The following is a 12,558-nucleotide window of genomic DNA, read 5'->3' as shown; positions in this document are numbered from 1 at the left end:
AAAATGTATAATGAAGCAATAAATTCCTCCATAAAGAACCAGGAGACAAAAACGAAAAACAAAAGCATAACATATTAGAAAAAAGGAAAAATGTTAACATGAACAAACACATAGAGAGCTAAATAAATATTGTAATCCTACGAGGTCAAGCAAATACATACACTATATTCACAAGGGGGTATGAATAAAATAATCAAAACATGTAAATTTACCTTAAAATAAAGGGAAAGAAGATGTGATATGGAGGATAACTAGCGACCATAAATTATTTTGTTTTGTAAAAATGGCCACATTTTCAACAACTCTTTGGACACTATTCGGAACTTTGGAGTAACAATAATTGACGCAAAAATTGAATTCCAAGTATGCCGAAGATGTCATTAGCATCCGTATGCATCCTATTATAACAATGAATAATACTATCAAAGACAAAGATGTTAGCAAAACAGATTCCAATTTAAATATTCAAAATTTGATGCAAAAAAAAAACAGTACTTAGGGAAAATAAACCGCATATTGAAAAAATTTTAATGCGTTCACTAAATTACCCTAACAGCTAACGTCACTTGCGTGATTATGAGGTGCTCCTGAAGAACCTATTTGATCATGCACTTGGTGTGTGATATCCATTGAAAACGCCCATATCCACAGTGGCGAGGGTAGTATTTCGGTGAAAATCTCAAATGCAATATACAGGTTTCAATTTCGTGCTATTTTCTATTTATTGCGCCTTAATGAGCTTATCTGCGTCGCCATTGTTCATTGGATTAACGTCAGACCTCTACCTAAGTGTCTATCGAGGGCCAACGCTAATACCAAAAATGAAAATTTATATGAGCATGAAATTAAAAGAGAAAATTTTAATAAAATTATGAAAAACCCAGTAGGTAAAGAGCCTGATAATAATTTATGTAGACAATTTTGAAATATCGTCGCTATTTTCAGTGAGGATGGAATTGTCTAGTGGGAACTTGCCGAGGGGGGCTACTTTACGTTTGATGAAATTTTCACGGAGGATTTTTTCTTGAGGGGGGGGTGGTATATTTCGTGGAGGTTGACCCAGATTAATCTGCATTATTTGAGAAACGAACCGAAATTAAATATAAAAAGTTTTTTTAACTGAAAGTAAAGAGCAGCATTAAAACTCAAAACGAACAGAAATTATTCCATAAATGAAGACTTGCCCCCTCCTCAATGCCTTACTCTTTACGCTAAAGTTTGACTTTGTCCCAATATTTTATAAATGACTGCTGAAACACAGGGGCCGTTTAATTAGAATAGGAAGCTTTTTTAAAAGTACTAACAGTCTTAGCGTAAAGAGCTTGATATCGAGAAGGAGGTAACCCCTCATATACGGAATAATTTCTGTTCGTTTTGACTTTTAATGTTACTTTTTTTGCTTTTTTGTTTGGAGTTTTGAGATGTTCATTTGTTCAAAAATAGAGTAGAACTTTCGACTATGCTGCATTAGATGGATATCTTGAAATATCTATCGGATGTCCTTAGGGAGAAAATGGACTTGGGAGGGGACTAGGTGCCCTCCAATCTTTTTGGTCACTAAAACTTTTGTTTTCCGTTCAAAAAAGCTCCATTCTGATCTTAAAGGATCATTGAGTCGACACAATCAACCGTGAAAAAAAAGCCAACAAAAAACAAATAAATAAAAACAAAAAAAATCCATGGTTTTTTTTTCCAAAAATACAAAGTTTTTGTAGATAGCAGCTCGAAACGTTCACAGTAGAGCTTGCTGACATGCTGAATTTGACGGTGTTATTTCCGTTTAGATCGTTTTTTCCTGGGGGAAGGGGGTCCTCTCTTTTTGAAAATCAGGCAAATTTTCTTCAACTTATTCCTCTTGATGGGTAATATTAATAATGAAGATTATATACTTGGAATCAAACAGTTCGTGTTGACGAACTGTAGTAAGGAGCGACCGGGCTCAATAGTAACCGAAACTCTAAAAAATGGAATTTTGATACCAATAGTTACATGAAAAGAATCGCATTTTTACGATCATCAAGTTTAGTTTTACCCATCAAAAGTTACGAGCCTGAGAAAATTTGACTTTTTAGTAGAAAATAGGGGAAAACACCCCCTAAACGCCAAAGAATCTTGACGAAAGGCACACCATCAGATTCAGCGTATCAATGAACCCTACTGTAGAAGTTTCAAGCTCCTGTCTACAAAAATATGGAATTTTGTTTTTTTCTCCAAAAGACAGATCACGGATGCTTGTTTATTTGTTTTTTGTTGTTTTTTTCCCCAGGGGGGGGGGTCGTATCGACCCAGGGGTCCTAAAATGTCGCAAGAGGGCTCGTTCTAACGGAAATTACAAGTTCTAGTGCCCTTTTTAAGTGACCAAAAACATTGGAGGGCATCTAGGCCCCCTTCCACGCTCAGTTTTTCTCAAAGCTACTGGATCAAAATTTTGAGATAGCCATTTTGTTCAGCATAGTCAAAAAACCTAATGATTATGTCTTTGGGGATGACTTACTCCCCCACAATCCCCGGGGGAGGGGCTGTAAGTTATTAACTTTGACCATTGTTTAAATATAGTAATGGTTATTGTGACGTACACAGACGATTTCAGGGGGACTTTTTTCACGTTAAACGGGACTCGGGGGAGAGGGTTACGTGGGAGGATCGTTCCATGGAGGAATTTATCATGAGGGAAGAAAATTTCCAAGAAGGGACCGCAGGATTTTCCAGTATTATTTAAAAAAAAAACAGTGAGAAAATAAATAAAAAAAATGTTTTTTTCTGGTGAAAATAAGGAGCAGCATTAGAACCTAAAACGAATAGAAATTACTACGTATATAAGGGGATTCGTATCCTCCACAATACCTCGCTCTTTACGCTAAGGTATTTTTAGTAATTTCAACTATTTATTCTACGGCCTTTGTGATTCAGGGGTCATTCTTAAAGAATTGGGACCAAGTTGAAGCTTTAATGTAAAGAGCGAGGTATTGACGAGGGGGAGAACCCCCTCATATACGTAATTAAAATATACAAATATAGAATTTCGTTACATAAGTTAGTTCGTAAGTTACGTATATTTATTACTAATAAAAATGTTCATAAAAGAATAAAAGTTCTAGATGCCTTTTTAAGTAGCCAAAAATTGGAGTGCAACTAGGCCTCCTCCTCCACCCCTTTTTTTTATCAAAATCGTTCGATCAAAACTATGAGAAAGCCATTTAGCCAAAAAAAAAACGAATATTCAAATTTCTTTTTAATTTTTCATGTGCGGTTAGCCAAAATTAAAACGTGCATTAATTCAAAAACGTTCAGACCCCAAATAAAAAAAACTAGTTCTTTCAATGTTTATATCGTTTCATATTTGTGTTTTTATAGATTTCGTTTACCGTTCGGATGTTTGCTCAAAGTGCAAATTATTTTCGGGTCTTTAGAAGACATGGGGATCGTCAGCCCAACTCATCTTAGTACACGATTATATAGAGATCAACTCGGTTATTTAGAGATCAATTCGTCACAAGTGCCGTATGAGCTCTTAGCTCTTTTTTTTTTTTTTTTTATTATTATTTTCTAGTGTACATTTTAGTTATAATCTGTTAGTAATATTATCATTTTGTTATTTACGCCATTATTCTTTAGCAACCATTCTGAGCTCATTCTGCTTCGACTACACTTCGTTAGCTGTATACGCATGTGTGTTTGGAGCAACAGCAGGTGCTTACGTTGGCCTCACTTCTGTGATTCTGGTGGATCTCCTTGGCTTGGAAAAGCTTACAAATGCTTTCGGTCTTTTGCTGCTATTTCAGGGAATTGCTTCTTTAATAGGACCACCAATAGGAGGTTAGTTGATTCAATGTATATTATATAAAGACGGTTAATATATACATGTATATTTCTCTCTAAATCATTGAAAAACCTTAATTTCAAATAACTACAAAAAAAAAAATCAGCAAATTCGTTTATCAGTTTTGTATCAAAAATAGTAGATTAACAAACGGCTTTGCATTTGACAGCATTGGCCAACGGTTCGCTACTGTATCAAATTGCAGTGCTATTCATGTCTAGTACCAACCCTAGTTTTTTTTTCTAATTTCATCCAAAAGCATTTCAGAAAAGTAAATACAAATATTGCAATAGTTTGGGACTATTTTCAGTCATAATACCATAACCAGGTGCTTTTGTCGCTCCTAAATGTCAGGTATTCCTTTGAAGTGCCATTGGTCAAATGGATCCAAGCGATGGCACTTATCATATGTCACGTTTTTATTAATATTGGTGTGTGTTATTTCTTTTTTAAGATTGCCATTCGGTTTTATTGTTTTTGCTCCCTATTGAGATTGGTTTATCTTTTTCTTGGAAAAAAATACACAAAAAAGCAGGTCGTTGTATAGAAACCTGTGGATAACGAGTAGTTCAGCAAGAGAACGTTCGAGCCAGGCTCTATTACGCTTGAAATTCTTTATCCTTTTATTTATTTTTTTTCATCTCTGATGTCCTACATTTTTAAGAATCGCCTATTTTCCGAATCCTTATTAGAATTCGAAGGCTCATCCTCCCGCCAAAGAAAAATAAATTCCTGTAAGAACTCCTGGTGTACTCAAGATGCCCCCACCTCTCTACCATCTATGCCGATAAGCACATTAATGCAATCTTGTATGTTGCATCAACGTTTTTTTTTTGCTCGTCTATGACTTTAATATAGCTCTTTACTCTTCTTTGAAAAAAACTTCTTTTGTGAAAAATGTTTTTTTTTAGAAATTAGTTACATTGACGATCTTTTTTGTTAAAATATGGGAGTTGCTTTTATTTGGTGATTTATGGACAAAATGGAAGGCAAATCAGTCAGTGGAACCATGGGAAACTGGTATTAAACTAAATGCAAACTATTCGTTACAGTCTTTTTACTAAATTCCTTAAAAGTTTTGTCCACTGCGTTGGAAAAAACACATAGAAAAACAAAAAATGCAGGTGGGTCGTATAAAAAATATGCCTACAAATAACGAGTGATTTCGCAAGAGAACCTTCAAGACAGCCTCCTTTACGCTCGAAATACTTTATCTATTTATTTTATAATTTCCTACATTTCGCACGAACCATCTTTTTTGACATTCCTATAAGAACTCGAATGACCGTGCCGCCCATCTAAAAAAAACAACCAGTAACGGTAATTTTGTGTTTGCATATTCATATATAACCCAATGTTTTTTTTACACCCCCCCCCCTTCCGGCAAAAGCAGTATATGCACTGGCCTTTTGCGTTTCTAGCAGTTTTACATTGGTTTACATGTTTTCTTGTTTTTAGGAATGCTATTCGATATATCTGGCTCGTATGACCTGTGCTTCTATGGAGCAGGTAGTATGATTGCTGCGTCTGGTTTAATGTTGTTTTTTGTGCCATGCCTGCAAAAGAGAAGCAATGCCAATCTAGACTCTATTAAAGTATAAATCTAAAGACCAACAAAACGTATCGTACTTGTGCCTTCGATCTTCTGTGCCCAAGTTCTTCCAGGTTTGATGAAGTATTTGTAGACTTATAACTCAGGAACATGAAATTCTTTATTTAGAAGTATAGAAGATGAAGTAAAGCCTATTGGTTCATCTTCGTAATAGCAAAACAAAAAAATGAATATAAAGATGACAAACGGCTTGTAAAAGAAAATGAAGAGAACAAAAAATCAAACGAAAATTTTGTCCGGATACATCAAGGTATCTTCAGCGTAGATATATGTAGGTATCTTCAGTATATATATATATATATATATATATATATATATATATATATATATATATATATATATATATATATATATATGTATATATGTATATATATATATATATATATATATATATATATATATACATATATATATATATTTATATATGTATATATATATATATATATATATATATATATATATATATATATATATATATATATATATATATACATATATATATATATATATATATATATATATATATATATATATATATATATATATATATATATATTTGAGTTATATTTTTTTAGTTTTAATTTATATTCTTAGTTTTTCTCTATATTGAAGATGCATTATTGTATACGGGTGAAATATTCGTTTGATTTTTGTTCTCTTCGTTTTCCTTTACTGGCCATAGGCCTGTTAGTCATCTTTATATTTATTTCTTTATTTTATCATGGCTGCCCAATTCGGCTTTAGATCTTTTATTCTTCCTAATAGGGTTTAAATGTGTCCTTATGCTGTATTCGCTTGTGACTGTGGAACATGAAATTAATAGTTAACACATAAGTATATAAGATAAAGTATGGTTATTCATATTCGTACTATAATTGAAATGTATGCTATACACTTAGACTTTATTGAGTTGTAAATCAAGAACATCAAGTTCTTTATAGTTTAAATAGAAGCATAGAAACTGAAGTATATTTTATAAATTATTCATTGTAACATAATTTAAATGTATGCTATAGATTTGTTCTGGGTTTTATTGACTTGTAACTCAGGAACATAGAATTTTTATAGTTCATATAGAAGTATAGAACATGAAGTATAGTTTATAGATTCATCATCGTAACATGATTTAAATGCATGGTATAGGCCTGTAGAGACTTTTATAGACTTGCAACTTAGGAACTTGAAATTCTTTATAGTTTTATAGAAGTATAGAAGATTAAGTGTAGTTTGTTTATTCATATTCGTAACATGATTTAGATCCATACTATAGAATTGTGTAGACTTGTATAGATTTGTAATATCAAATTTCAATAGCTCATATAGAAGTATAGAAAATGGAGTATGGTTTATACACTCATAATCGTAACATGATTTAAATCCATGCTATGTTATAGATTTTTGTAGACTTTTATAGAGTTGTAACTCAGGAACATCAAATTCTTTATAGTTCATATAGAAGCATAGAAGAAGAGTTATAGGCTACAGATTCTTCTTCGTGATTCAACAGAATCACAGATTCAACATTTCTTAAATGCATGGTTTAGACTTGTACAGAATTTAGAAGTTGTAACTCAGGAAAATTAACTTCTTTATAATTCGTATAGAGGTGTAGAAGATGGAGTACAGAATATAGATTCATTTTCGTAAGATGCTTAGAATGCATGCTTGTCTTGCTCATAGTCAATCCCTTAAAGACATATTGGTGATATTTAGTCATTAAGTCTAGTGGAAGTTAACAACGAATGTTCCTTTGTTTCTCATTAGTTGTCAGCTTATTTGTTTACCATCATTTTTATATCTTATTACGACATTTTTTGTAAACATACGGGATTTTAAACAATACTTTGTTTCGGTATTTTCAAAGATTTTGAAAAACGCCCTTTTTGTACCTTCATTTTAAAAAAAAGGAAAAGCCATATCCCCTCTCCAGCCTGTATTTTTGTGAATTGGCACCCTGATCAGCCTAAAAACGCAAAACACAAGTTTTAACAACTTAACAATTAACAACTATAAAACAGGTTTTAACATTATCAACGCTTGCTGGATGAATCGACTAATTGAATTGGCTTGTAATGTTGACAAGCCATAATTGAGCTTGTTAATGTCGACAGAAATGAAAACTGCCCTTTTTATACCCTCATTTTTTAAAAAAAAAAGGAAATGCCATATTCCCCACTCCAGCCTGCATTTTTGTGAATTGGCGCCCTGATCAGCCTAAAAACGCAAAACACAAGTTTTAACAAATTTTAATAAATTTTTTTAATAAAACAAATGTTAACATTGTCAACGCTTAATGGATGTATCGACTAACTGACCAGTAGTGTTTGCTTGTTAATATCGATAGAAATGAAAACTGCCCTTTTTGTACCCTCATTTTTAAAAAAAAAGGAAATGCCATATTCCCCACTCCAGCCTGCATTTTTGTGAATTGGCGCCCTGATCAGCCTAAAAACGCAAAACACAAGTTTTAACAAATTTTAATAAAAATTTTTTAATAAAACAAATGTTAACATTGTCAACGCTTAATGGATGTATCGACTAACTGACCAGTACTTACTTGTACTTGTACTTGTTTCAGGACACAAGCTCTTCAGCTCTCCCTGGCGCTATGATCTGGCAGACGGTTGAGTGCCAAGCCGCTCGGTCGTGTGTGTGTGGTGCACATATTTCAAGACACTGCTTGTCCCATCTTCGGCCGTGTCGTCGGAAACCACCAATCGGCTCTAGGTCCTTCTTGAGTGTGTTAAGCCAGGTCTTGACTTGTCCACCTCGCTTCTTCTTCCAGTGTGCGAGGGGTTTGCAGTATAGCGCTTTTTTAGTGAGGGTGTCATCTGACCTCCGACAAACATGGCCAAACCAAGTTAGGCGGCGTTTTTTTATTAGGGCTTCAATGTCATGCTTCTGGTGGCATCGTCTACGAATTTCGACGTTGCTAATTCTGTCTCGGAGGGAGACACCGAGGATTTGTCTCAGGCAGGAGTGGTCGAATACTTTGAGAGCATGAACATCCGCTGCTTTCAGGGGCCATGTCTCGCATCCGTAAAGGAGTACGGAGCGGACGGTTGCTTCAAAGATCTGGATTTTTGTTTTTAGTAGGACGTCTCTTTGTCTCCACAGGTTCTTCCTAAGTTGAGCAAAGACTATCGATGCTGATGATATTCTGCTCTGGACTTCCGTACTGCAGCCGCCGGAAATGTCGATGAGGGATCCCAGGTACTTGAACTGGTCAACGACCTCTAAACGGGAGTTGTCGATAGAGATAGTGTTTGCTTGTTAATATCGATAGAAATGAAAACTGCCCTTTTTGTACCTTCATTTTAAAATGATTTATTCATTAAGGTAGTATCGACTAACTGATCTGTAGCGTTTGCTTTTTAATAAAAATAGAAATAAAACCTAAAGATAGAAATTAAACCTAGCACCTAACTTGAACAGCCGCTCAAATAAACACGGTCCCTTGGTTTGGTTTTTAACAAAACCCTTGGTTTGGTCCCTTGGTTTGGTCAAATAAACACGGTCCCACGGTCTTGGTTTGAAAAGAAACTGGGTATTTTTCTGGACTGATGTACAAAGCTAATTGTATAAGCAGGGTTAGATATATTTTAAATGGTTGTCGCTTGGAGAGCAAAATATTGAAAGAGAAATGTAACAAATTGATCTATTTAGAAAGTAAAATACCCTATATCCCCCACCCATGTTTTAATCAAAATCCACTTATTTTAGAACAGCCATCGCTGGCCTTGTTGATCAAAAAACCTTACTTTACAAGTAATTAAACCTTTCAATTAATTCGGAACATCTGTGTGTATTGACAACAATTATGGTAAACCATCTTGAATTTCCTTAAATAAGTGAGATAATGATTCGGAATCACGAAAAACCTAATGTATGAAAAATCTTTAAATACGTGACTATTATTAAGGTCAGACATCAGTAAAAATAATTTTCTTTTTCTCGAATAAATCTTCAATGAAAATTTGCTTAAGATTGGGGATTTCTCCTGAATGACTACAAAAGTATTCTTATTATTTTTAATGATCTTTCCTGTCTTATTGAATTTATATATTCTAAATCATTATGTTTTGGATGAAGTTTACTTTATTTATTTAAATTTTTATATTTTTAATCATCGGGGCCTCCATAATTGTATTGATAATATGAAGACATATTACTTAAATCTGAGAAATTTCAGAATCACTGAAATTTATATAACTGTGACCACCATTATAATATGGATATTATGAAGACATATCCCTGAATTTAAGAGATTTCAGAATCATTGAAATTCGAATCAGTGTGACCACCATAATTGTATTGATACCGTGAAAACATTCTACTAAAATCTGAAAAGTTTCGGAATCACTGGGATTTGAGAACTCTGAATCACGGTGACCTGATATCATTGCCTTGATATCATAAAGATATATATTACTGAAATTTTAGTTATATCAGAATTGCTGAAATTACCATTGTGATCACCAACTTATACAAGAGTGAATTGATAAAGATTCATTTTTGTGTTCACAATACCTTGAGAATGAAGAATTTATTTATTTGGTAAACACCAATTAACCATGTTTTGTGTGCTCTAAAATGGAGGTGATGGCATCCTCCTTATACCAATAATCATTTATGTTTTTTTCAGCTTTAAGTCAATCCTGACTTTAATTTGTAAAAAACCTGTTTATTAATTTAATATATACGAAGCATAAAAATATATATTTAAAGAAACGTAGTACTTTTAAATGTTAAAGTTCACTCGAAAAGAATAATTTATTTTCTACAGCAGCTTATTTGTTATGTCTCCCCTTTTACACAGGCTTACGAAATTTTAGATTATTCCTCGGAAGCCTGTTAGACTACCCCTTTTTGATTTAACAGTGTGCCATACTTTATCTATCTACCATAATATGTTGTTCTAACTCTCAGAAGTCTCATGATTGTTAATATACTTTCCTATAATTTAGATTTTTCTTTTGTTTCTCATTTTAGACAATCCTATTCGTATGGCTGAGATGTGTGCTGTATCCTTTCCTCACTGTTCTTGACTTGAGCACTTAGACTCTGCTTTGAAGAAATCTAGATATTTCAAAGTGTAAAACCAAAATATGTATGATCAAAAAGATAGATTCTTCCAAAATTTAAAATTCGTAACCATTTTTTTTAATGCACTACTTTCTTCCTGTTCCTTAGATTCAGTACCGCCTCAATAGTTCTTATTTTCCTGTAGATCAGGAAAGATCCTGATCTTCCTGTAGACCTGTTTTCCTGTAGTAAGCAGATCATTTTTTTATTTTATTTTTCTTAACTATTTGCACCATCTTGTTACAAATAGTCTTTGCTAACAAGGTTAAGAGCTTAGAAATTTTAAACAGAATCAATTGCTGTTTGCCAGATTTGCCACTTACATATAATAAAGAAAAACATTTTATTGACCAATTTTATAAATATTATCTTGTTTTTGTATGTACGATACAAACCGATTAGTTTTTATTCGAAAATCAGAGGGTTCAAAGGCCCTGGTTCTTTTAAAGTCTGTGGGAGGCTAATTAAACTAATTTCTAAAAGCCTAAATCTCACACTTTCGAAATACTGAATCTGAAATTGGTGTCAATAGACACTATATGAGGTTTAATAATTGAACCCTCAATTTTGCTTTGCCTCGGAAGAGGAATTGGTATGGCCGTACCTACAGTGGGAGGAGTCAGCTACTGTTTAGACACTCTCCTCAAATTTCTTCTGATTCTTTTGTGTTTTTTTTTTTCAAGATAGAAGAACGGTATTTTTCCAAGTGTAAAAAAGATGAAAAGACCTATATATATATATATATATATATATATATATATATATATATATATATATATCGTAAGTGGGTTTTTTCTTCAAGATAAATCCCCGGTATTTTCCCAGTGCCTGATGCCCGGTTTTTCACAAGTACAAAAAAGATGAAAAACCTTCGAAAGTTCTATGTGTGTGATTATTTTTGTGACAACTAATCTAGTGTTGACTGATTCATACTTCAATTCATCACTGCCTTCTTCTTGATTCAACAAATTCTAATTGGTAGCAACAATATGTTTAATAGAAAACAATTATGTACGTAATTAGCTAATGCAGTTAGAAATTCGATTGTGGTTTAAGTTTGGATTTATTTATTCTGCCTAAGTTATTCTTTATCGTATTTGTTTTCAAAATACATGCATAATTGCTTGTGTCATCAAATTGTTTTTGGTAGTAACAATTGATATAATAAAAAAAATGATGTCCATAACAAGACATTCTAGTTAGAAATTTGAATGTGGTCTAAGTTCGGATTTATTTGTTCTGCCTAAGTTTTATTATCGTATTTGTTTTCCAAAATGAATTTATAATTGGTTGAATCATCAAATTCTGTTGGTAGTAACATCTTAAAAAATAGAAAAAAAATGATGTCCATAGTTAGAGATTCTAGTTAGAAATTCGATTGTGGTCCAAATATACACGCATAATTGCTTGAATCATAATGTTTTGCTGGTAGCAACAAAATGTTGAATAACAATCAGTTATATTTTCAGTAGGACAATGAAGTTAGAAATGTGATTGTGTTCTAAGTTTTGATTTGTGTGCTGTGCCTAAGTTTTTTATCATATCCATTTTTAAATATATATGTGTGATTTATCTGTTGGTGTTCAATGTAGGTGTATTATACGTACTTCATTTGTTTAATGTTTCATTTAGTGTTTCAATGTAGGTCAAGCTCTTGCATCATCACATTTTTTATTGGTAGCAGTAGTTTGCTTAATAGGAAATAAATATGTGTAATTTTGGGTAATCCGGTAAAAAATAGAATTGAGGGTTAATTTTTATTTTATTTGTTAGTACTAACGATTTTTTATATTTATTTTAAATATAAATGTAGAGTTTACGTTTTCCTATTCAATCTAGGTCCATATGTATAATGCTTGCATTGTATTTAGTCTTTTTTTTAACATTTTTTTTTCTGTTGCAAAGATGGTTCGGTACTTCTGTTCCAGACACCCTTCTTGAAAGCAAGTATTGGTTAAATTAAAAAAAAAAATTGATTTATACGTTTGCTTTTTGAATGCATTCAAAGAGCAGGGGGGAGGCTTGCGGGTTCAAGACTCTT

At 32.8% G+C, this 12,558-nt stretch overlaps 1 protein-coding gene across 3 annotated transcripts in view; it reads left to right on the top strand.

Moving 5' to 3' along the window:
• Window positions 1–12,336, top strand: part of LOC136030856 (monocarboxylate transporter 3-like) — a 120,128-nt gene extending 107,792 nt beyond the window's left edge. For all 3 annotated transcript variants that reach the window (XM_065709912.1, XM_065709914.1, XM_065709913.1), the window contains 3 exons: window positions 3,616–3,816; window positions 5,279–5,485; window positions 10,425–12,336. In XM_065709912.1, the coding sequence (XP_065565984.1) occupies window positions 3,616–3,816; window positions 5,279–5,421 (344 nt within the window). In that variant the 3' untranslated portion in view covers window positions 5,422–5,485; window positions 10,425–12,336. The remainder of the gene's footprint in view (window positions 1–3,615; window positions 3,817–5,278; window positions 5,486–10,424) is intronic.
• Window positions 12,337–12,558: the final 222 nt, after the last annotated feature.

This window comes from Artemia franciscana, chromosome 9, assembly GCF_032884065.1.
Source record: "Artemia franciscana chromosome 9, ASM3288406v1, whole genome shotgun sequence".
NCBI lineage: Eukaryota > Metazoa > Arthropoda > Branchiopoda > Anostraca > Artemiidae > Artemia > Artemia franciscana.
Note: the sequence above shows the minus strand (reverse complement) of the source record. Positions and strands in the feature narration are given on the sequence as shown.